Below are 26673 nucleotides of genomic sequence, written 5' to 3' on the forward strand. Positions count from 1 at the left end.
CATTCAGTCTCATTCCTTAAGATATCACTGAATGCTGTCTTGAATTAAACCAAGTCTTAATGTAGTATTTGATTTTCCTGAACCCCCAGCTTGAGCACTAGAACTACTGATTTGTTTCTTTAACAGTAACAGTTTGTTTACCTTTAGTTATAATAGCTGCAAGGTTCTTGTAACAAATCTCTCAGACAAAGCAGAACAGCAATGGTTGCATTGATCAGCCTCCTTTTATATAATAAAACATTCACAAAGTACTTGAGGTTGTCACGAGTTGTCGTGCTTTTCAAGTTGGATCAGTCCCTTAAGCCAATGTAACCCTATTATTTAAAAAAGGAGACCGAGAGAAATCTCAGAATCGTATACACATTAGCCTGAGAAATGCTAGTGTCTATCTTTAAAGATGTAATAGCAGAGCACTTGGGAAACCAATATAGCAAAATAGCAAATTTCTACACATGTCGTGGAGAGCATTCTGACTGGTTGCAACACCATTTGGTGTGGTAGATGGTAGATGCCTGCGGGCTCAGCCAGCTCCATCACGAGCACCAGCCTTCCCAGCATCCAGGACATCTTCAAAAGTCCATGCCTCAAAAAGGCGGCAGCCGTTGTTAAGGACCCCCAGCACCCAGAATGTGCTCACTTATTACTACCATCAGAGGGGAGGTACAGGAGCCTGAAGACAAATACTCAACTTTCCCTCCTCTACCAGATTCCTGAACTGACAATGAGCCAACCCAAGAACGCTACCTCACTATTATTGCTCTCTTCTTGCACTACTTCTGTATTTAAAAAAAAATGGTTATTGTATTTTTTAGTTTTTTTTAAATGTATTGTACTGCTGCTGCAAAGCAACAAATTGCTCGGTATACATCAGTGATGTTAAACCTGATTCCGATTCTGAAAAAATAACAAGCTGCTGGAGGGTCTCGGAGGGTCAGATCGCATCCATGAAGGGAAATGGACAGTCGAAGGTTCAGGTCGAGACTCTTCATCTGGACTACTTGGAATACGTTGAGAGGATCCGTCAGAGAGGGTGGATTCATAAAAAGAAGATCATGCTTGACCAATTTACTGGAGTTTTGAGAAGGGAACTAATAGATGAGAGCAAGCCATTGGATGTACTGGCACAAATGGATGTAGTGTACCTGGACTCTCAGGCTTTTGAAAAGGTCCCATAGGAAAAAAAAAACTATCTATCTTAGCTCATCAGATAGGGGTAATTTGCTAAAATGTACAAGTATAGAAAACTAGTTGGCAGACAGGAACCGTATAGGAATAAATTTGACCTTTTCTGAGTGAGAGGCAGTGAATAGAGGGATACCCCGGGGTTTAATACAATAACTATTCAAAGCTATGGCATGCTCAAAAATCTTGTTAGCACACAGCATGTAGTGCCAGCCCTCAACTCTTTAAACACTGCTCATAATTAAACCTCACCCACTATCTTTACTGCCAATGAAATGGGAATGACTTTTTTTTAACAACCCAAGAACAGTGAGATGTTTTCACAGAAACCATCTCACACTGGCTTGGTGCCAGCTAGACTGCTGCGACATTGGATGATATGTCTTGAAATCCTTACCGATCTGGTGCACACATCAGTATTTGGTTAGTAAACAGTTATAGTAACAATATTATTTAGGAATTGTTATTTTTAAATAGTCTTTTTAAAAGAGTAATATTAATAATTGTTGAACAGGTTTTCTAAAATTTTTCATTCATTTCCGTCTGTCTCAGTTATACTTTTATTAATAGTAAAACAATGAATATACATAAATAAGTAACAGAGCTCATTTATTTTTCCTTGAAGTCTGTAATTATTGCTACTAACTTATTTATTTGAAGATGCAGTGTGCAACAGGCCTTCAGGCCCAGCGAGCCACACTGCCCAGTAACCCATCTATTTAGAATCAGTGAAAGACAGCGCCCAGCAGGATAAACAACCACTATATGCAAAAGTCAACAAGCTGTGCAAATACAAAAAGGAAAAAAAAAGCAATAAGTATCAAAAACATGAGATAAAGAGGCCTTGAAAGTGAGTGCATAGGTTACAGGAACAGCTCAGCGATGGGGCAAGGGAAGTTTTCCCATTGGTTCAAGAGCCTGATGGTTGAGGGGTAACTGCAGTTTCTGAAGCTGTTTATGTGAATAGCTTCAGGATGGCAGCAGCAGAAATAGGACATGGCCTGGGTGGTGGGGGTCCGTGATGATGAATGCTGCTTTCCTACGACAATACTCCATGTAGATGTACTCACTGGAGGGAAGGGCTTAATCCAATATGGACTGGGCTGTATTCACTACTTTTTGTAGGATTTTTCTCTTCACCACACATCTATAGAAGTCTGTCAAAGTATTACGTGTCACGCTGCTTCTTCACAAACTTCTAAGGAAGTAGAGGTGCTGCCGTGCTTTCTACATAATTGCTCAGGACAGCTCTTCTGAAATGTCCTGGGCAACCGAGCAACCGAGGAATTTAAAGTTGCTGGCCCCCCAATGAGGACTGGCTCATGGACTTCTGGTTTCCTCCTCCTGAAGTCAATAATCAGCTCCTGGGTCTTGCTGATGTTGAGTGAGGGGTTGTTGTCGTGGCACCACTCGGCCAGGTTCGGTCTCCCTCATATATGCTGATTCAGAAACCCATGCACTTCATGGAAAGAACGTCCAAATTTCTTCTAGACGGCTTTGGAATTGAACTCCGAACTGTAATATCATCGCGCTAGCCGCTATGCTACTGTGGTGCCCCAATGATTAACTCATTAATCAATGATAATCTCTGCTCAGAATTACCACAGCAGGTGAAAATTTTTTTTTCCTAGAAGATTACTTTTGGCCACATGCACTCAAAATGGTTTGCCACCCCTAATTTATATGATGGAATTAAATATAATATCTTCCAACTTATGATTGACTCAGTGGTGGGTGAGTGTGTGAGCGGGAGGAGAATGCAGAGGGCCTGTAGCGCGAATTGGACAAGTTGAGAGAGTGGGAGGTTAACCACTTTGGCAAAAACAGGAGGGCAGATTATTACGCAAATGGTGAAAGACTGGGAAAGGGAGACCCTCAGCTCACTGTAGCTGTCCTTATAAGCCATGTTCTGACTGACTAAAACTGAGCCATATGGAAGCTGACAATGGGAAATATAAAAGACTTTATTCGTGCTTAGGCCTTCATTGGAGAGAGGGAGAGTCCAGACACTATCACTTTTCTGACATGAAATTTTATAGTTTTTCAGCTCAAAAATGATAAATTATTAATTAGTTTCAATTACTATAATCACTTTCTTAACATTTTGAATATAGGGAAATTTACAGAATTACATATTCACAATGGAAGCACATCCCAACTAGCATAACTTCTTTGAATATTCAATACTGGTGTATGTTCCGAATACCTTGGAGCACAAGCTCTAGATGCGGTGTTGAAGGGTGGCTCCATGAATATACAACTAACCAGAAAGTAAAATGACAAAACAGATCTGTCCTGAACTGTGTGTTAAATGGCAGGGTTACACTTCTAAGCATGTGCTAATAACTGGAACATCTGTTCATCTGTTGTCTACCCCACGTAGTTTTAATGGGACAGAATCAGAATATCCCACACTCAAATGATTAGTTTCTCTAGCCCCAGAGTGTCAGTTGGAAGTTAAATTGTGTACAGATTTTCTCTCCTAAAGACTGGTTCTTATTTTAGTTAATGCTATCCATAATTAGAGCGCCGAGAGAGCATAGAGGTCAGCGCAATGCTAGGTCGGAGTTTGGAATTAAATTCCGGTGTCGTCTAAGAAAGTTTGTACGTTTTTCCCCTGTGCACGCCAGATTCCTCCGGGTGCTCAAGTTTCCTCTCACAGTCCCAAGACGTAACGGTTAGTAGGTTAATTGGTCATTATAAATTGTCCTGTGATTAGGCTAGGGTTGAACTTGTGGGTTGCTGGGCAGCTCGGTGGGCTGAAAGGATCTCATCCATGTTGTATCTCTAAATAAATTAAATGAAAGTAAGCAGGAGACACGAGACTGCAGGGTTTGGAATCTGGAGCAACAAACTCGGTGATCCAGCAGAATTTTTGGGGGTGGTGGAAAGGAATTGTCAATATTTTGGGTTGAAACCCTGTATCAGGTCGCATGAAAGTAGACATTCTGATGCAGCAAGTACTTTGTTGGTCTTTGTAAGGGGAGGAATTGAGTACAGGAGCAGGATATCTTGTTGCCATTTTGAAGCCACGTCTTGAATATTGTCCGTAGGTTTGGTTTCCTTATCACAGGAAGGTTGTCCTCACCTTGGAAGGTGTTTAGTGAAGGTTCACCAGGGATGGTGGGATTGACCTGTGAAGTGATCTTTGAAATGACTGGGCTTGTATTTGCTAGAGTGTAGAAAAGTGAGGAGAGGCCACCCTGAAACTTTAAAAATTTAGACTAGATACTAGGAAGAGAGGATGGTTGGGGCCCAGAACCAGGGATCACAGCCTAAAGAAATGAATTAAGTCATGTAGTACTGAGATGAAGAGAAATTGCTTCACCGAAAGAATGATGAAGCTATGAAATCTCCTACAAAAGGCACTTGAGGCTAAATCATTAAATATATTGCAGAAGGGGTAAATGACAAAGGAGATCGAAGGTACGATGAGAGAATGGGAAGAGGGTACTGAATTTGATTGATCAGCCATAATTGCTCCTAAAGTCTATGGAAACCTTGGTTAAAGTGCATGTTTTTAAAGAGTATATCAGAAGTGCAAAGAGACCTAAGCAGGTGAAATCGGAATTCCAGAACTTGGGTGTTAGGCAACTGAAGGTCGTCATCATTATCATTATGTGCCATGTCATATGACATCGATGACCATGGTCCTCGCTGTCTTCTGACACTCTTCACGCTGTTGTTCTTATTCCTTTCTCTTTCCATGACCATGATTGTTCTTGGCAAATTTTTCTACAGAAGTGGTTTGCCATTGTCGCATTCTGGGCAGTGCCTTTATAAGACAGGTGACCCCAACCATTATCAATACCCTTCAGAGATTGTCTGCCTGGCATCAGTGGTTGCAGAACCAGGACTCGTGACATCCACCAGCTGCTCCTCGGACCATCCACCAGCTGCTCCGATGGTTTCTGGTGACACTGATCGGGGTGGGGGGGTCTAAGCAGGTGTTACACCTTGCCCAAGGGTGACCTGCAAGCTAGCAGAAGGAAGGATCGCCGTACACCTCCTTTGGTGAAGACATATCTCCACCCCCTTTCAACTGAAGGTACAATAAGCAAACTTACAATAATTTTATAAAACCAGGATACTTGAGGCCAGATCTGGAGGACAGCATGTATCTTAGCGGGGTGGAGGAGGGTGAATAAATTTGCCATCTGTTATTCATGGTCTTGCTCATTCCACCATCAAGTATTTTAGACTACTACTTCACTGCCTTTATCATAAAAAATCTTATTTAAATGTTCAAATTCTTCTATTTCATTCCCCCACTCCCAGCTTGTTCTGAAATTACCTACTCCTATCTTGCAACTTCGTGACATCTGTGCACTCCTCTAACTCTGGTCTTCTGTTAGTTCCCACTGCCTTTGCTCCACTGTGAGGAGTCATTGCTTCATCTGCCTTGGCCCCAAGCTCTGGAATTCTTACCCACACCTGCCCCCTGTAAGACACTTCCAAAGGATGACCTCATTTACTGATCTTAATATTGGATTCATCTTAATATTTTCCTCCTTTTGTCTATGCTGGTTTAGTTTACTCTCCTTTCAGTAACGCAGGGCTTTTTAAAAGCTGAATTTATAAATGCAGATTGTTATAAAGCTCTGCATGGGAGTACATCAGCCAATGCTTTGAAGTAAAAACCCTGGTCAACATTTCGAGACTAGCAAGTCTTTACTACAATGAATTATGAGAGCCAAAAAGAACAAACTGCTGGAGGAGTGGCACAGAATGCTGGAGGAACTCAGCAGAGCAGGCATGGCCTGTGGAGGGAAATGGGCAGTTGAAGTTTCAGGTCAAGACTGTCCAGGTGAAGAACCTTGACATGAAGCATCGATTATCCATTTCCTTCCATAGATGTTGTCTGTCCCGCTGAGTTCCTCCAGTCCTTTTATGCATTGCTCCAGATTCCAGTACCTAAGGTCTTCTGTGTCGCCAACTGCAGGAGGAATTCAGCGGGTCAGGCAGCAGCTGCGGAAGCAAAGAGATAGTCAACGTTTCAACTGGAGGCCCAGCAGCTGGATCTTGGTGTAGAGTCTTGATCAGAAGTATCAAATACCCCTTTGTCTTTGTCTCCACAGATGCTGTCTGACCCATTGGGTTCGTCCAGGTGGTTTTGCTCCATTCTATAGCATCTGCAGTCTCTTGGCTCCAATCAATCACAAGAGTTGAGCTGACTGGGGCATTGTAACATTCTTTTCCTGTGCTCCGTGCATTAATTCTGTGGGAGAATTTATTTAAAATTTGTTTTCCAGGTTTCGGAATGTTTCATATGTTGCTGTTAGTCATCTGTGGTTGGGCAAATGCCAGTGATGCTGTAGAAATTCTGTGCGTGTCCTTCTTGCTTCCTACTGCCCGGTGTGATCTTCATCTCAACACAGCAGATATGGGTTGGCTTACAGCAAGCATCTTCCTAGGTAATTTTTCAGTTTTTGCCTATTGTGCTTAATTTGCTACCAACTCCAGGTCTATGCAAAGCTGCTAATCAGCAGTGGGAGGGGAAATATTCACCTGTCTCACTTGCACCCTCACTGTATCAAGAGGTGCTTTACAGCCAATGAAATGCTTTTGAAATTGCAATGCAAGAAATACGACAGTACGTTTCTGCATATCGTCATAGGACACTACAGAACCTAAACAGGCCCTTCAGTCCATCTGCTCTGTGCCAAACTATTCCCATTGACCTGCACCTGGTCCAAAGGCCTCCATACCCTCCCATTCACGCACTTGTCCATACTTCCCTTAAATGTTGAAATCAAACTTGTATCCATCGCTTTCGCTGCAGCTCATTCCACCCTCTGAGTGAAGAAGTTCCTCCTTATGTTCTTCTTAAACATTTTACCTTTCAACCACAACTCATGACCTCTAGTTCTAGTCTCCACCCAACCTCCGTGGAAAAAGCCTGCTTGTGTTTACCCTATCTATACCACTCATGATTTTGTATAACTCTGTCAAATGTTCCCTTATTCTTCTATGCTCTAGGGAATAAAATCCTAACATATTCAACCTTTCCTTATAACTCAGGTCTTCAAGTCCCTGCCAAATCCTTGTAACTTTCTCTGTACTTTTTCAATAATATTGATATCTTTTCTGTAGGTAGATTACCAAACTGCAGACAATACTCCAAATTAGGCCTCACTGACATCTTGTACAATATCAACATAACATCCCAACTCTTGTACTCAGTATTCTGATTTACGAAGGCTGATGTGCCAAAAGCTCTGTTTACAACCTGTGACACTACTGTCAAGGAATGTGTATTTCCCGATCCCTCTGTTCTACCGCTGTCCTCAGTGCCTTGGTGAGTTTCAGTGAGCACAGGAACCAGGGCCCTGGTGAATTTCGGGGATCATAGAAAGTGTCACCAATGACCTAGTGCCGAATTATCAGGATTTCCAAATACTGTAGCTGGATAGCAAATTATTGGATTGTTACTAAACATGCTAGAGATAAGGTTATATTACTGATCCCTGGCTTCCAATTAGAGAAGCAGACTGCCATAAAACCTTTTTACTTCCTTCACTAAGCCAATTTAGGATCCAACTTAGACCCTACTCTTTTGGACCAGTCACCCATGTGGGACCTTGTGAAAGACCTTACCCAGATCCATATTAGTTGCTTTGCCCTTGCCAATACATTTATTATCTCGTTAACAATTTTTGCATTGGTTTATAAGACATAGGAGCAGAATTAGGCCATTTGGCCAATCAGGTCTGCTCCGCCATTCAATCATGGCTGATTTATTTTCCCTCTCAACCCCATTCCCCTGTCTTCTCCCCCTAACTTTTGATGCCCTTATTTGTCAAGAACCTCTCAACTTCTGCTTTGAATATACTCAATGATTTGGCAATGAATTCCACAGATTCACCACACTCTGTCCAAAGAAATTCCTCTTCATCTCTGTTCTAACGAGGTTGTGCTCTCTGGTCCTAGACTCCCCCACTACTGGAAGCATCCTTTCCACGTCCACTGTATCTCAGGATTTCAATGTTCAGTAGATTTCAATGAGATCCCTCCTCATTCTTCTAAACTCCAGCGAGTACAGGCCCAGAGCCATCAAGTGCTCCTCTCACATTGACCCTTTCATTCCCGAGATCATTCTTGTGAACCTCCTCTGGACCCTCACCAATGCCAGCACATCTTTTCTTAGACAAGGGGCTCAAAATTGCAACTAATACAGTCATTTGACTATCCTTGACTAATCCTTGTATTTTCAAGTGTAGATTAATCATATCCATTGGATATTATTTCCAATAACTTCTCTAACATAGATGTTAGACTTGCTACCAGCTAATACCTGCTGTCGTCTCTGAGGCACATTCCAAAAGTACCACACTTGCTGCACCAAAATGCTTGTAGCCAATGATGTGCTTGGAAATGGGGTCATTGTTGAATGTCAGGTCTGCAGTACGTTTCCACCACCAGTGGAAATGCATACCGATATTTGTTTGAGAGTTATCGTTTGGCCAGGACTCTATGGGGTATTCATTCTCTTAGTGTTTGAAATTGTGCCCAAAGTCCACTGGAGAGGAGAGCTAGGACTCTCACTTACTACTGATGCACACACTCATGCTGCCATTCACGATGATCACTCGAAGTGACATTAATGTAGCAGGAAGGTATCACTGTCCATAAAGGGGAAACAAACAGTGTTTTGCCTTCTTTTGTATGTAACCCTGGTTAGAGGGCAGCCATTAGACAGAAGTGACACTGTTACACAGAACAGTACACATGGGAATAGACCCTTTTGCCCATAATGTTGGTGATGGTCTACCCTATTTATTTCTCTCATAATTTCAGGTCTTCCTCTGCCTTAGACTCCAGAGAAAACAACCCAAGTTTGTTCAACCTCTCCTTATGGTTCATGCCCTCCAAGCCAGGCAGTATCGCCTGGTAAATCTCTCCTGCACTTTCTCCAAAGCCTCCATATCTTCCACGTATTGGGGTAATCAGAATTTTACACATTGTTTACATCTCATTGCCAGCTACATGTGTCTTACATGGTACATTGAATGGTAGATTAGTTTGCTGGAATTACACGTCTCACCCAGAGTGTGGTATTAATTTCCAATCCCATCAATATCACAGATGCTCTTAAACCCTTCATATGGTGAAAGCCAACAGCACTAAGCCATTGGTATATCTTGCAAACATGTTTGATTGCAAGGTCAATTGAGGAAATTTATTATCTCAAAATCGTACAGCACAGGACGCAACCTCCATAATAGATTTGTACAATTTGTTGTAAATCAAATTCCCTTTAGTGAATTTGTTCCAATTACAGTCTCATAGATTCCAGATTATAACTCACTGCAGAATAAGCTTAGCCAATTGTTCACTCTGGTTTTTATTGCTAGTTCTCCCAAACCCTCTGGTCATCAATTATGTGTTCCTCAATTCCATTTTGAATACCATACCAGATTTAAAACATTTGGATTAAATTTCCCATTGACCTTCACTGTTCCTTGTTTCTATTGTATTTTTGAAGGCCCTCTTTCCTGTCAATCAAAATGCAAAATAAACTGCAGATGCTGAAAATCCTCAGCGGGTTGGGCAACGTCTGTAGATACAGAGGATATCTTGGATTGATGACCCTTCATTAGAATTTTTCTTCTAGTTCTGATAGAAAGATCATATTGCTCTGAAATGATAGCTCTGATTCTCTCCCTCCACGACGCCGCCTGACTTGCTGAGGCATCTTTTCCCCAGTGTAACTCCTCAATGCTCTCTGCAATGCCTTGCCATTCTTTGTTTCGAAAAAGTCAAAATCTGAAATTAGAAGATAAAATGTGAAAAAAATAGAAAAGACAGTTATAAATCTGAAGAAAACAATGGGTTTCAATATTCAGTGTGTGCAGCTGTTTTCAGGGATGCTCCATTCTCTTACCAGATGCTGGCAGTTTCTTTAAGCTGTGTGTGGAAGGTTACTGATCTACTTAGTATTTTTTATTGATGCTCTTGATGGTAACATTTCTTGTTGTTTCTCAGCTAGATGTTCATCACTGAAGTCAAAACATTATATGAAGTCTTGAAAGTTGGTGGCTGTTTTTCATTAGAAGAGGCTCAAGGGATGGTGTAAAGAATTGGAGCAATGGGTGGAAACTGGTTTGGAATAGATGCTGTGTCCTTGGGGTTGTATAAACAGTGAAGTGCTTGCATCCTATGCAATATGATCCATTTTTAAAGCAATTTCATTAAACTACAGATTTCTAACACAGGAACAGGCTCTTCCATCCACAGTGTTGTGCTGAACTAATTAAACTTCTAATCAAATGCTTAACTAAACTAATCCCTTCTGCTTACACATTGTCATATCCATCCTTTCTCTGACAATTCATGTGCCTATCCAAGAGCATCTTAAATACCTCTGCCATATTTGTCTCTGCTATGCCCAACCCCCGGCAGTACCTTCCAGGCACCGCCACTCTGTGCTTTTAAAATGCACATCATCTCTTTTGAACTTCATCCCTCTATCAGATCTCTCAACCCTGAGAAAAAGATACTGGCTGTCTATCTGAACCTCTTATAAACTTCTGTCAGATTTCACTTCAGCTTCTGCTGAAAAGAACCTCAGTCTGTCCAACCTCTGTTTACAGCAACATGTCCTCTAAACCAGACAGCATCTTGATAAACCTCTTCTGCACGGTCTCCAAAGCCTCTATGTGTGTTGCTTGAATTTCCAGCATCTGCAGAATTCCTATTGTTTGCGTTTTTAAAAATTCATTTTGGATCTCCCCCTCCCCCTCCCACTTTCAAATCTCTTACTAACTCTTCCTTCAGTTAGTCCTGATGAAGGGTCTCGGCCCGAAACGTCGACTGTACCTCTTCCTAGAGATGCTGCCTGGCCTGCTGCGTTCACCAGCAACTTTGATGTGTGTTCCTCCATATCCTTCCTGTAGTTGGGGGACCAGAACCGAATGCAGTAGTCCATAACTTCCTGACTTTTGAACGCATTGCCTCAACAAATAAAGGCAAATAAACCCTATCGCTGTGCCATCCTATGAGCCAGTGCAGATACTTTCACAGTTTGTTTCAGTTATGGAATTGGATTCCAAGATCCCTCTATATTGGGGTCCCCAACTCTTTTTTATGTCGTGGAGCCTTCCATTAACCGAGGGGTCCATGGACCCCAGTTCGGGAGCCCCTGCTCTATATTAACACCATTAGGCCCCTTGCCTTTAACAATGTACTGTCCTTTTGCATGTAATCTTCCAAAAGCAGCACCTCACATTTGGCTGGATTAAACTCAGTCTGCTATTTCTCCTCGCTGTCTGCAACCAATCGATATCCTGCTGTTTCCTTTTTAAATATTTATCCATATATTGTATCCTTTTCATTATTTATAATTGGTGACTGTAAATACAGTGTCCCTGTGCATTATTACATGCACTCATTAGGTTTTAGGTGCTGCTGTTAGCAATCTCCTCATGATTACTCTTACGGCAAAGGTACATTTGATTTCTAAGGGATCCAACCACTAAACATATCATTACCTCCTCCCTTGCCCCCACCCCACCCACCTCTGCTTTCTACAGGGATCGCTCCCTCGTCTAGTTGTCCCTCCCACCAGTCACCTTCCAGGCATTTACCCCTGCAAGTGGGCTAAGTGCTACACATGCCCATACACCACCTCCCTCTCCTCTGATCAGAGTCCCGAACAATCCTTCCGGGTGAGGCGAATCCTTGCGAACCTACTGGGGTCGCCTGTTGTGTCCGGTCTCCCGACGTGGCCTCCTCTACATCTGTGAGACCCATCGTAAATTGGGGGGAACCGCTTCGTCGAGCACCCCCGTCCCGTCCACCACAAGTGGGACTTCCCGGTGACAAAACATTTTAATTCTAATTCTCGTTCCAACCTGTGGGTCCATGACCTCCTCTTGTGCCATGATGAGGCCCCCCTCAGGGTGGAGGAGCAACAGCTTATATTCTGTCTGGGTACCCTCCAACCTGTTGGCATGAATATCGATTTCTCTTTCCGGTGAACAAATTCCACACCCCCCCCCCCATTCCGCACTCTGACCTTTTACTTCTTTTTTGCCTGCCTATTACTTACCCCTGGGTCCCCTTCTCCTTCCTATCAGATTCTTTCTTCTCCAGCCTGTGACCGTACCCACCGACCTGGCTTCACCTACCAGCTGGCCTCTTTGCCCTCCCCCTACCTTTTTATTCTCTGCCTGAAACGTTGGCCGTTTACTATTTTCCATAGATGCTGCCTGACCTGCTGAGTTCCTAGAGCATTTTGCGTGTACTGCTGTGTTTTCTGATGTTATTAATCTCAAGCTTGAGACTAACTTTCAAGTTAACATCAATGTGGATAGACAGACGGGTGGCAGCAGTTGGAGTATTCTATAGTCTTCAGAGTGACTTTGGAGATTAGTCACCTTGTTACTCCAGCTGCCACTAAATTGGGATTGGCCTGTGTCAGTGGAGCCAATGCAAAGTGAAATAGGCGAGGCAGCAGGTGGTAGCCTGGCATAGTGTCATGGCATGTAGGTGTCTGGGCTTATCAGCACAATTTATTACTTTGCTTACCTCTTTCGGTTTTAAATCCTAACTCTCTTTCGCACAGTAACCCACTGACCCCCCGCCCCCCAGTTCATAACTACCTTCCTCTGATGGTACAAATCGAGTGCATGGATGATATTGAGACCACAAAAGGCTGTATTCAAATATTGCACCCAACTTATGCTTACTCTTGGAATGGCATCCCCCCCCCCACCAAAAGTAGCCATATCTACCACTACGATGTCAACTTAATGAGTGTCAGAGGTCCTGAAACAATTGGAAAGAAACTCAGGCTTGTGATTTTCAATTATAACCAAGAGAAAGGAAAGGATTACTGAATCATTTAGCACGTATGCTGCTTGTTGGATTTTGCTGTGTACACACTTCCATCCACAGTGTGCTCCAAAACTGAATGTGAAGCACTATAGGGTAAAGATACAAGCCTCAAACAGTATGTTGTACCCAGGCTTAAAACAAGTGTTTCTCCCCATCTATGCAGGTATGATGATCGGGGGCTACATGTGGGGGGCCCTCGCGGACCTGAAAGGTCGCCAGAGAATTCTTGTGCTCTCGTTAGCAGTGAATGGGGTTTGTGGAGCTGCATCAAGTCTGGCACCTAATTACTGGACGTTTCTAATGTTGCGATTCTTTAGTGGAGTTGGGTGAGTAATGGGCCAGGCTCCTACTTTTCTCTTGCCTGCCTTGGGCCTCCCACTTTCTGTAGCTTCCTAGAGGTGGTGTTTCTTGGGCAGTCCCTTCAGTATCAAGGTTGACTGGCTTCCAATCTGGTCGTGTGGGTCTGGCGGAAGCTGTTTGGCTTGAAGTGGAAATCACAGACTCTTCCACAGATGGGGCAGAATGTGTCTGATGGGGCAGGTGGGTAGTTTCTGAGGTGATATACACCTCTGTGTTCCCCAGAACTTGGCCTTGAGGTTTTCAGTGCCATCCCAAATGTTGCTCCTCGTCCCTGAGTGGTCATGTGCCTTAGAGGCAGTGGGGATGTTCCGTTTCCTCAGCGGGTTTAAGCACACACTTGAGACTTATTCCCTGACCACAGGTGATCTCACAACATGTGTGTGGAATAGTGAGTCTGTATTAGGAGTCTGTTGTAAAGGACAGGACTAATGTCTAAGTCGAATTCTTTGTCAGATGTGCAAGTGCATGTATAAGCAAAGGCAATGTAAAAAGAAACATGCAACAAAAACTGAGTATAACCAGGACTTCACTGTTGGAGATGTTCTCCTTGTGAGGTTGTGATTTTGCAAGGTTTTGTGGAGACAGTGATGGGCTTTATCCAACATATGTGGTAGTCCAGGTCTCAGAAGGGCTGAGGTCACAACTGTCTTGTAGACTGCTAGTTTCCTGCCAGGTCTGCATGCTTGATCTACAAAAATTCCTTTGCTCAAAGCTAATATATTGAAGATGGTGTATCAACCTTCGCTGAGAGGTGGCTCCCCAGATTTGGGAAGTGAGCAATCTTTTCCAAGATTTTGTAATTGGAGACCAGTGTGGCAGAGATATTGGAGGACTTTGGGCTTACTGGTGTCCATCCTTGGAGTGCTGAGGCGGAGAGAACCAGTTACTGCTGCATGAGGGATCATGTAGAAGCTCTTTTTTTCCCGCTCCCTTACAACCCATGTCCCAAGCTGAATTTGAAATTGAGCGGCGCCTTGCATACCTCAAAGTCCCTGCCTAACCCCACTTCGAGAAGATTATCTTGGATGGCAGTTCCACTTGTGTTTTATTGCCCCCCCCCCCCCACACCCGACCATCCTTGGCACATTCTGGTGTGATCCTGGCACAAGCTGGACGTTGACTGGGGAAAGGCAGTGTCGTGGGAATGACAGGGAAGCAGAAGGTTGGGATAAGTGGGGAGGAATGTGGAGAGTGGCATTAACACCCTCATCCTTGTAAGGTCTGGAACTCTGCAAGGCAACACAAGTGAGAATTGATGTAATGTCTTTTTACAAAGGTGAACATGAGACTTGGAATCTTCTGATGGAATCCTTTTCAATAGTATCTTCCAAAAGTGAATCAAGCAAATAGTTGGAAAGAAGTGATGGTATGAGATGGAGAGGATGGCAGTTCAGGCAGCTTGTTCAAAGTCTTCCCCCCCAGGTATAATGGGCTGATCACCCCCTGTGTGCAACTTTAGCTCTGGTACTTAGCAAAGAGAAATTGTTAATAAATCTTGGTTAAGGGGATCCTTGCAGAGAATATTATAGCATACAATAATTGCATATTGTTTGAAATTGAGGAAACTTAACCCAAAGCCAGAAAGAAACGATGAAGGCGTAAAAGCCTCTTAAGTGGCTTGGCTGTGGTGTATGGGGAAGCTACGTCAAAGGCTGTGATAGCAAGCAGACACTGGCTAGCGGGTAAAGAACTAAAACGCAACTTGCAACAAACATTCCTTTTAATATCCAAAGCTGCACAGGAAAAGCAATCCTACCACAGTGAAATTAAAAGTGGTGTGAAATCTGACGAAGAGACATACAAAGTTAGCAGAAGTAGCAGCAAGCCTGAAGAGTTAGAGATTTAAGAGTTCAGCAAAAGATAATTGAAGAAAGGGAAAGCAATATGAGAGTAAACCAATGAGGAACATAAAAACATTGTGCATGAGCTTTGTTAGATATTGAGAAAAGTAAGAGACAAGCAAAGGTAAATTGGATACTGTTAGATCTGGAGGTGATTCCTTCTTTATGTTTGCTTAGTTAGAACAGTAGAGGTGTCAGGCAGGACAGTGGAATGCTGCTCTTGCGAGGTGTGGGGAGGCAGGGAGACCTCCAGTGTCCCTGACGACTACAACTGTGAGAAGTGCATCCAGCTACAGCTTCTAACAAACCGCGCTGAGAAGTTGGAGCTGGAACTGGATGAACTCTGGATCATTCAGGAGGCTGAGTGGATAATGGATAGCACATACAGAGAGGTAGTTGCACCCAAGGTGCAGGACACAGGAAACTGGGTGACAGTCAGGAAGGGGAAAGGAGTTAAACAGCCAGTGCAGTGTACCCCTCTGGTCATCCCCCTCAATAACAGGTACACCACTTTGGATATTGTTGGGGGAGGCGATGAACCTAGCAGAGGAGAGTCACAGCAGTCAGGTCTGGGGCACTGAGTTTGGCTTTGTGACTCAGAAGGGAAGGGAAGAGAAGAGGTGAGCTGTGGTGATAGGGGATTCATTAGTTAGGGGAACAGAAAGGAGGTTCTGTGGACGAGAATGAGATTCCTGGATGGTTCTACTCACAACACGCTGGAGGAACTCAGCAGGTCGGGCAGCATCCGTGGAAAAGATCGGTCGACATTTCGACCCGGAACGCTTCGTCAGGACTGTAGAGGGAAGGGGCAGAGGCCCTATAAAGAAGGTGGGGGGAGGGTGGGAAGGAGAAGGCTGGTAGGTTCCAGGTGAAAAACCAGTAAGGGGAAAGATAAAGAGGTGGGGGAGGGGAATCAGGGAGGGGACAGGCAGGAAAGGTAAAGAAGGAATAGGGGAAAACACAATGGGTAGTAGAAGGAGGCGGAACCATGAGGGAGGTGATAGGCAACTGGGGGAGAGGGGAGAGTGACATAGGGATAGGGGAAGGGAGGGGGAGGGAATTACCGGAAGTTGGAGAATTCAATGTTCATACCAAGGGGCTGGAGACTACCTAGACGGTATATGAGGTGTTGCTCCTCCAACCTGAGTTTAGCCTCATCATGGCAGTAGAGGAGGCCATGTATGGACATATCTGAATGGGAATGGGAAGCAGAGTTGAAGTGGGTGGCTACTGGGAGATCCTGTCTGTTGTGGTGGACGGAGCGGAGGTGCTTGACGAAGCGGTCCACCAATCTGCGTCGGGTTTCACCGATGTAGAGGAGGCCGCACCGGGAGCACCGGATGCAATAGATGACCCCAACAGACTCACAAGTGAAGTGTTACCTCACTTGGAAGGACTGTTTGGGGCCCTGAATGGTGGCAAAAGAGGAGGTGTGGGGACAGGTGTAGCACTTGTGCTTACAGGGATAAGTGCCAGGTGGGAGATCCGTGGGGAGGGACGTGTGGACCAGGGAGTCGTGGAGGGACCGATCCCTGCGGAAAGCGGAGAGGGGTGGAGAGGGAAAGATGTGCTTAGTGGTGGGCTCCTGTTGAACGTGGCAGAAGTTGTGGAGGATAATGTGCTGGATCCGGAGGCTGGTGGGATGGTAGGTGAGGACAAGGGGAACTCTGTCCCTGTTGTGGTGGCGGGAGGGAGGGGTGACGGCCGAAGTGCGGGAAATGGAGGAGATGCAGGTGAGAGTGCCCCTTCCCTCTACAGTCCTGACAAAGGGTTCCGGCCCGAAACGTCGACCGAACTTTTCCACGGATGCTGCCCGACCTGCTGAGTTCCTTCAGCATGTTGTGGATGTTGCTTTGACCCCAGCATCTGCAGATTATTTTATGTCCTGGATGGTTCTATTGCCTCCTGGGTGCCAGGGTCCAGGACATCTCAGATCGTGTCCTCAGCATTCTTACGAGGGAAAGTGAACAGCCAGAGGTCATGGTCCATGTAGGAAATGATATGGGCAGGAAAAGTGACGAGGTTCTGCATAGGGAGTTGGGTTCTAAGTTAAAGGGTAGGACTTCCAGGGTTGTGATCTCAGGGTTACTACCTGTGCCACGTGTTAGTGATGCCAGAAATAGGAAAATTATATAGTTTAACATGTGGGTAAGGAGTTGGTGTAGGAGGGAGGGCAAAAGGTTTTTTGATCATTGGGCTTTCTTCCAGGGCAGGTGAGACCTGTACAGAAGACACAGTTTGCACCTGAACTGGAAGGGGACTAATGTCCTAGTGGGAAGGTTTAATAGTGCTGCACAGTGGATGTGGGGGGAGGTGGGTTTAAATTAGAGTTGCTGGGGGGGGTCAGGGGGGAGCCAGAGTGCCAGAACAGATAGTGGAGACAGATGTTGTTAAGATCTTAGGCAAAGTCAGGAGTCATGGTGGGACTAATGTTCTGAGCTGCGTATATTTCAATGCAAGAAGTATCATGGGAAAGACCGATGAGCTTGGCATGCATCAACACGTAGAATTGTGATATTGTAGCCATTGGTGAGACTTGGTTGCAAGAGGGGCAGTACTGGCAACTCCATATCCTGGGGTTCCGTTGTTTCAGGTGTGACATAGTGGGATGGATTAAATGGAGTGGCGTTACTAGTCAGGGAAAATGTCATGTCGGTGCTCAGTCAGGACAGACTGGAGAACTCGTTTAGTGAGGCATAATGGGTGGAACTGAAGTAAAAAAGGTATGACCATGTTAATGTGACTATATTATAGACCACCCAACAATTCATGGGATTTAGGGGAACAAACTTATAGAGAGATCACAGACTGTTGCAAGAAACATAAGATTGTTCTAGTAGATGATTTTTAACTTTCCTCATATTGTCTTGGATTTCCACCATATTGTAAAAGGACTAGATGGGGTAGAATTTGTCAAATGAGTTCAGGAAAGTTTTCTTAATCAGTATGTAGAAGTCCGAAGGACAGTGTGTGCAATACTTGATCTGCTATTAGGGACAGAGATGGGGCAGGTCACAGAAATTTGTGTAGGCAGACACTTTGCAGTCAGTGATCACAATGCCATTAGCTTCAAAGTAAATATGCAAAAAGATAGGTCTGGTCTGCAGGTTGGGAGTCTAAATTAGAGAAAGGCCAGTTTTGATGGTATCAGAAAGGATCTGGCAAATGTGGATAGGGGCAGGCTGTTTTCTGCAAAGGTGTATTTGGTAGGTGGGAGGCCTTCAAAGTGGACATTTTGAGAATACAAAGCTTGTATGCGCCTGTCAGAATAAAAGGTAAAGATAACAGGTGCAGGTAACCTTGGTTTTCAGGAGATATTGAGGCCCTGGTTAAGAAAAAGTAGGAAGTGCATAGCAAGTATATGCAGGTAGAAACAAATGGGGTGTTTGTGGACTACAAGAAATGCAAGAGAACAATTAAGAAAGAAATCAGGAGGGCTAAAAGAAGGCATGAGGTTTCCCTAGCAAACAAGTTGAAGGAGAATCCTAAGGGATTCTACAGGTATGTTGAGAGCAAAACGATTGCAAGGGACAAAATTGGTCCTCTGGCAGACCGAAATGGTAATCCATGCGTGGAGCCAAAAGAGATGAGGGAGATCTTAAATGTTTTTTTTGCATCTGTATTTACTCAGGAGATGGACATGGAGTCTATGGAAGTGAGGCAAAGTGGCATCAACTTCGTGGGCCCTGTACAGTTTACAGAGGAGGAGGTGTTTGCTGTCCTGAGGCATATTAGGATGAATAAATCCCCAGGTTCTGATAAGGTGTTCCCTTGGACTGTGCGGGAGGCAAGTGCAGAAATTGCTGGAGCCCCAGCAGGGATATTTAAATCATCATTAGCAACAAGTGAAGTACCAAACGACTGAAGGATAGCCAATGTTGTTCCTTTGTTAAAGGAAGGCTCTAAAAATAAACCAGGAAATTATAGGCTGGTGAGCCTGATATCAGTATCGGGGAAGTATTCTAAGGGACTGGATATGAGTATTTGGATAAGCATGTACTGATTAAGGATAGTCAACATGGCTTCATGTGTGGTAGGTCATGGCTAACTAATCTTATAGAGTTTTTTGAAGACGTTACCAGGAAAATTGATTAAGGCAAGGCAGTGGATGTTGTCTACATGGACTTTACCAAAGCATTTGACAACGTCCTGCATGGAAGGTTGGTCCGGAAGGTTCAGCTGCTTGGCATTTAAGATGAGGTAGTAAAGTGGATGAGACACTGGCTTTGTGGGAGAAGCCAGAGAATTGTAGTAGAGGGTTGCTTCTCTGACGGGGGCTGTGACTAGTGGAGTGCTGCAGCGATCGGTGCTGGGACCATGGTTGTTTATCCTCTGCATCAATGATCTGGATGATAATGCGGTTAACTGGATCAGCAAAGTTGCAGATAACACCAAGACTGGGGTATAGTGGACAGTGAGAAAAATCTCTCATGGCTTGCAGCGGAATCTGGACTAGATGGAAAATGGGCTGAAAAATGGCAGATGGAATTTAATGCAGACAAGTGTGAAGTGTTGCACTTCATTAGGACAACCAGGGTAGGTCTTGCACAGTGAACGGTAGGGCACTGAGAACTGTGGTAGAATAGAGGGATCTGAGGTCCATAATTTACTGAAAGTGGAGTCACATGTAGATAGGCTTGTAAAGAATGCTTTTGACATATTGGCCTTTGTAAATCAGAGTATTGAGTAAGAACGTAAGAACATAAGAAATAGGAGCAGGAGTCGGCTATCTGGCCCGTCGAGCCTGCTCCACCATTCAATAGGAGTCGGCTGATCTGGCCATGGACTCATCTCCACCTCCCTGCTTTTTCCCCATAATCCTTAACTCCCCTACAAAAATCTATCCAACCTTATCTTAAATATATTTACTGAGGTAGCCTCCACTGCTTCATTGGGCAGAGAATTCCACACATTTACCACTCTCTGGCAAAAGCAGTACCTCCTCATCTCCATCCTTAATCTGCACCCCCCCCCCCCCCCCGGAATCTTGAGGCTATTTCTAGTCTCACCTATCAGTGGAAACAACTTTCCTGACTCTATCTTATCTAATCTATCTCTTTCATAACTTTGTTTCCTCTCATTCTTATGAATTCCAGTGACTACAGTCCCAGGCGACTCAATCTCTCCTCATAGTCTAACCCCCTCATCTCTGGAATCAACCTGGTGAACCTCCTTTGCACTGCCTCCAAAGCTAGTATATCCTTCCTCAAGTAAGGAGACAAGAACTGTATGCAGAACTCCAGATGCGGCCTCACCAGCACCCTGTACAGTTGTAGCATAACCTCCCAGCTCTTAAATTCAATCCCTCCAGCAATGAAGGCCAACATCCCATTTGCCTTCTTGATAGCCTGCTGCACCTGCAAACCAACCTTTTGTGATTCATGCTCACGCACTCCCAAGTCCCTCTGCACAGCAGCAAGCTGCAATTTTTTACCATTTAAATAATAATCTGCTGTACCATTTTTTTCCTTCCAAAGTGGATGACCTCACATTTACCAGCATTGTACTCCATCTGCCAGGCCCTTGCCCACTCACTTAACCTGTCTATTTCTCTCCGTAGACTCTCCATATCTTCTGCACTATTCGCTTTTCCATTCTGTGTAGTATCATCAGCAAACTGAGATACACTACACTCGAGTCCCTCTTCCAGATCGTTAATGTATATCGTGAGCAGTTGTGGGCCCAGTACTGATCCCTACGGCACACCACTCACCACTGATTGCCAACCAAAGTAACACCCATGTGTCCCAACTCTCTGCTTTCTATTAGTTAACCAATCCTCTATCCATGCTAATACATTACCCCCAACTCTATGCATCCTTATCTTGTGGATAGGTCGGCACCTTATTGAATGCCTTCTGGAAATCCAAGAAAATAACGTCCATCTGTTCCCCTCTATCCACTGCTCATTTAAAGTACAGGAGATAGGATGTTATGTTGAAGTTGTACAAGACTAATTTGGAGCATCGTGTGCAGTTGTGGTATCCTACCTACAGAAAGATGTAAATAAGGTTGAAAGAGTGCAGAGGAAATTTACAAGGATGTTGGTGAGTGTAAAGGAAAGATTAAATAAGTTAGAACTTTATTCCTTGGAACACAGATTGAGAAGAGCTTTGATAGAGGTACATATAAAAAAAAAATTGAGAGGTATAGATAGGGTAAATGCAAGCAGGCTTTTTCCACTGAGGTTGGGTGAGACTACAACTAGACGTCATGATTAAGGGTGAAAGGTGAAAAGTTTAAGGGGATAATGAGGGGAAACTTCTTCACTCTGAGGGTGGTTGAGAGTGTAGAATGAGCTGCCAGAGCAAGTGGGGCATGTGAGCTCGATTTCAACATTTAAGAGAAGTTTGGATAGGTACATAGATAGTAGGGGTATGGAGGGCTACGGTCCTAATGCAGGTCGATGGGTGTCGGCAGTTTAAATGGTTCATTACAGACAAGATGGGCCAAAGGGCCTGTTTCTGTACTGTACTTTTCTATGACTCTATGATGTTGTTCATTTTAACCCTGGGGAAAAAGGATACTGACAGTCTACCTGATGTATGCTTCTGGTAATCTTTTATGTACTTCTGACAGGTCTCCCCTCAGCCTCCACCTCTCCAGAGAAAACAACCCAAGTACGTCCAATATCTCCTTGTGTCACGTGTCCCTCCTTGATATAATCTAAGTATTCTGAGGGATGAATTGTTTGTAACCTGAGGCAACTCCCTTTTATAGTTCCTGAAGGTTTGAGTCTTTATAATCTGTTCCTTTTTTAACCAATAAACTTGGGGTGGGAATTCAAAATGGGAGTCAAATCTAGTAATTGGAGTTATGCAGGTTTGGTTATGAAATGCATTATCAGATCGTTCAACTTCCTTCTAATTCCCCCTGGGAAAGTATAAATGGAGTCTCTTGAGGAAAGTCATTTCACAGATTAAGCAACGTACAACTTGTTAACAGAATGAGAATAGCAGGTTTTGTTGAAGAATAGTGGTTCACTGTTTCCTATATTATTATCTTGCCACGTGTATCACCTCTTGCCAGGTCTTTCATTGTATGGTGCTCTTTCCCCAGTCTCCCTTACCTTTGTACACACTCTCCTCACCAGATATTTGATGCCTGGAGATTCCTGGTATAAAGATTTGGATCAAGCCTACAGTGCGTCTACTTAGTACATTTCAAATTTGTCTCTGTGAAATGTCTTGTGTACCAGTGATGATCGAGAGGGCGAACCTCATGAGTAATAGTTAACTTTTAATTTAAAACAAAGTTGTGATTTTAAGAAGATTTGAATAATTTAGATCACTCATAATGGATAGTCCACAGCCCTGAATACTTTATGGAAAATGGTAATCATTAAATCAGCAGGCTTTATCGGCTTTGATGCAAGACTTAATTTAAAGTGGCAAGCAAACTGCTGAAGAAGTCGGAGGGTCAGGCAGCATCTGTGGAGGTAAAACGCTGTTCAGTGTTTTGGACTGAGACTGCTTCAGGACAGATTCAATGTTGACCATCACTCCACCTCCACAGATGCTGCCTGACCTGCTGAGTTCCTCCAGCGGTTTTTGTGCTCCAGGTTCCAGTACCCACAATCTCTTGTGCCTCCGCTGAGTTTAACACATTGGTGCACAATATATGGGTCATGGACACATTGATCTGACCTACCCACTGCCCCGTTCTCTATTCCTGTCCCTGCACATTCGTGCAGCGACAGCTTGGTACCCGAGGTCAGTTCACGATCAGCATAGCACTGCAGAGCCTGGGGCCTTCCCATTATTATGGAACCCTTCCTAGACGTTCACTGATAGTTGTTAAGCCGCTGCTCTGGGCAGACGAGCCTCAAAAACATCTAAATTACATTCACAAACATTGAAAAATATACAAAACCTATTAAAGTTAGAAGCACTAGAAAACACTGGAAATTAAATATGACATGATAGAGGTATACAAGATATTAAGAGGAATAGATAGAGTGGATAGCCAGCGCCTCTTCCCCAGGGCACCACTGCTCAGTACAAGAGGACATGGCTTTAAGGTAAGGGGTGGGAAGTTCAAGGGGGATATTAGAGGAAGGTTTTTTACTCAGAGAGTGGTTGGTGCGTGGAATGCACTGCCTGAGTCAGTGGTGGAGGCAGATACACTAGTGAAGTTTAAGAGACTACTAGACAGGTATATGGAGGAATTTAAGGTGGGGGGTTATATGGGAGGCAGGGTTTAAGGGTCGGCACAACATTGTGGGCCAAAGGGCCTGTACTGTGCTGTACTATTCTATGTTCTAAATATATGTAAGTTACCAATGGAATGTATTTAAATCAACCCAACTAATTAAATATGAATCAGGGCCACAAACGTTGGATGAGCTTGGCAGATCAGGCAACATTGATGGAAGGAAGTGAACAGTGGACATTCTGGGCTGAAACCCTTTACATCGACCTGAAATGTCATCTGTCCATTTCTCTCCATAAATGCCTGACCTGTTCATAGTTCAAAAGTTCAAAGTAAAATTTATTATCAGAGTACATACATGTTAGCACATATAACCCTGAGATTCTTTTTCTGTGGGCATACTTAGCAAATCTATAGAACGGTAAACATCAGGAACTGTTTACTATAAACAAACTGCAAATGCAGATATAAAAAAATAGCAAGAAATAACGAGCATGAAATAACAATATACCAGAGTGTAAACGAGTGTAGCTATCCCCTTTTGTTCAAGAGACCTGAGTTCTTCCAGCATTTTGGGGGTGTTGATCCAGTTTTCCAGTCTCTCTTGTGTCTGCCCGAAACTTGTCACTCTTCCTCTGAGCTGCTGTGGGGTTGCAGTGGCCCACCATGGTCGCATGATCAACTACCTGTCCATGTTGATCCCATTGCCAGCTCTTTATGTGTAGCCTGCTATGATGAAGAGCTGGTAATGAGATTAATACGGAAAGGTATTCGTATGCTAGTACAGATAGTGCTTAGATGTTGTGAGAGTACCTTCCATTCCTTTGAAATGAGTAGAGTCTTGGATGCTTTAGCACTTCCAAACTGGCATAGCTTCAGCAGCCAGACCTTAAACGTATCTCTTGGCAGTGTGGAGGATCAGAGGGACCTTGGGGTCCGAGTCCACAGGACACTCAAAGCTGCTGTGCAGGTTGACTCTGTGGTTAAGAAGGCATACGGTGCATTGGCCTTCATCAATCGTGGAATTGAGTTTAAGAACCCAGAGGTAAAGTTGCAGCTATATACGACCCTGGCCAGACCCCACTTGGAATACTGTGCTCAATTCTGGTTGCCTCACTACAGGAAGGATGTGGAAACTATAGAAAGGATGCAGAGGAGATTTACAAGGTTGTTGCCTGAATTGGGGAGCATGCCTTATGAGAATAGGTTGAGTGAACTCGGCCTTTTATCCTAGGAGCGATAGAGGATGAGAGGTGACCTGATAGAGGTGTATAAGATGATGAGAGGCATTGATCGTGTGGATAGTCAGAGGCTTTTTCCCAGGGCTGAAATGGCTAATGTGAGAGGGCACAGTTTTAAGGTGCTTGGAAGTAGGTACAGAGGAGATGTCAAGGTTAAATTTTTTACGCAGAGAGTGGTGAGTGCATGGAATGGGCTGCTGGCGACAGTGGTAGAGGTGGATACGATAGGGTCTTTTAAGAGACTCCTGGATAAGTACATGGAGCTTAGAAAAATAGAGGGCTGAAGGGCAACTCTAGGTAATTTCTAAGGTAAGTACATGTTCGGCACAGCATCGTGGGCCAAAGGGCCTGTACTGTGCTGTAGGTTTTCTATGTTCTATATTTCTATCTGCTGGAGATGGGTAAATGTGGTAGCCTGTGTTGGAGCATGGAATAGAAGTAGCAAGGAAATTCAGGACTTCAATACTTGTGTTGGCCCACAGAATGCGATCAGTCTGAGCTTCTGCTCAGAGATGTCATGCATCACTGATTTCACAATGTGCACTTGGGGGTAGGGTATCTTCTGTCATGTTAATTCAGTCATGCATATGTGCAATGAAAATCTCACTTACAACAGAATCGCAGGCACATAACAGCAGAGACTGTGTACAAGAAGGGCCAGAGTCCCCTCCACTTCCTGAGGAGACTGAGAGCCTTTGGAGTATGCAGGCCTCTCCATTACATGTTCTACCAGTCTGTCGTTGCCAGTACAATCTTCAATGTAGCGGTGTACTGGGGAAATGGCATCAACACGGGTGATGCCAACAGGGTCAGTAAACTAATTAGAAAGGCTGGCTCTGTTATAGGAATCAAACTGGACACACCGGAGGCTGTGGTAGAACAAAGGACCCTACAGAAAATCCTGGCAATTCTGGACAATGTTTCTCACCCTCTGCATGCCACCTTGGCTGAACGGAGAAGCACTTCTAGTAACAGACTAGTAACTGTGCTGCTCCAAAGACTGCTATGAGGTCATTCTTACCCTCAGCTATTAGGCTCTATAATCAGTCAACCTATAGGCAGGGAAGTGATGGCCCCCTCCTGTTAGACTGTTTGAGATAACTTATTTTTTATTCTTTCTTACTTCTCTTCTAATATTTGTATATCTGTGCACTTGTAATGCTACTGTGACACTGTAATTACCTTAGGGATCAATAAAGAATCTATCTATTTACCTATAATCAGCAATCACAAAAAAGACCTAAATTACACCCAACTTTTGCAAGATAAACACAATTAGAACAAAAATGTGCAATGTGATCAAAGTGGTCATAGTGTTGCTAAAACAGTAATAATTAAGATTGTTCTGGTTGGTTCAAGAATCGAATTAATGAGGGGAAGAAGCTGTTCTTGAATCAGATGGTGTGGGCCCAGATAGTGGGGATCTTTAGATGTTGCTGCTTGAAGCACCAACTTGTGTAGATGCCATATGCCACAACTTTTCTGACTATAAGGCCTAAGACCGTAAGACATAGGAGCCGAATTAAGTGATTTGGCTCATCAAGTCTGCTCCACCATTTCATCATGGCTGATCCATTTCCCTCTCAAACCCATTCTCCCGCCTTCTCTCTGTCACCTTTCACGCCTTGACTAATCACGAATCTGTCAACCTCCACCTTAAATGCACCCAAATGACTTGGCCTCCATAACCACCTGTGGCAACAAATTCCACAGATTTGTCACCTTATGGCTAAAGAAATCCCTCATCTCCATTCTAAATGGACATCCCTCTATTCTGAGGCTGTGTCCTCTTGTCCTAGACTCCCCCCGCGATAGAAAACATCCTCTCCACATCCACTCAATCCTTTCAACATTTGATAGGTTTCAATGAGATCACCCCCCCCCCACATTCTTCTAAATTCCAGCGAGTAAAGGCCCAGAGCCATCAATTGCTCCTCATTACGATAAACCTTTCGTTTCCAGAATCATTTCCGTGAACTTCCTCTGCACCCTCTCCAATGTCAGCAAATTCTTTCTTAAATAAGGGGACCAGAAATGTTCTCAATACTCTGTGAGGCCTC

At 44.0% G+C, this 26673-nt stretch overlaps 1 protein-coding gene across 4 annotated transcripts in view; it reads left to right on the forward strand.

The window, feature by feature from the left end:
• The window catches only part of sv2 (synaptic vesicle glycoprotein 2), a 105966-nt gene that overhangs the window by 23009 nt on the left and 56284 nt on the right, over positions 1-26673 (forward strand). For all 4 annotated transcript variants that reach the window (XM_063070892.1, XM_063070894.1, XM_063070893.1 and 1 more), the window contains exons 3-4: positions 6435-6596; positions 13184-13346. In XM_063070892.1, coding sequence (XP_062926962.1) covers positions 6435-6596; positions 13184-13346 — 325 coding nt within the window. The remainder of the gene's footprint in view (positions 1-6434; positions 6597-13183; positions 13347-26673) is intronic.

Source organism: Mobula hypostoma, chromosome 18 (assembly GCF_963921235.1).
Source record: "Mobula hypostoma chromosome 18, sMobHyp1.1, whole genome shotgun sequence".
NCBI lineage: Eukaryota > Metazoa > Chordata > Chondrichthyes > Myliobatiformes > Myliobatidae > Mobula > Mobula hypostoma.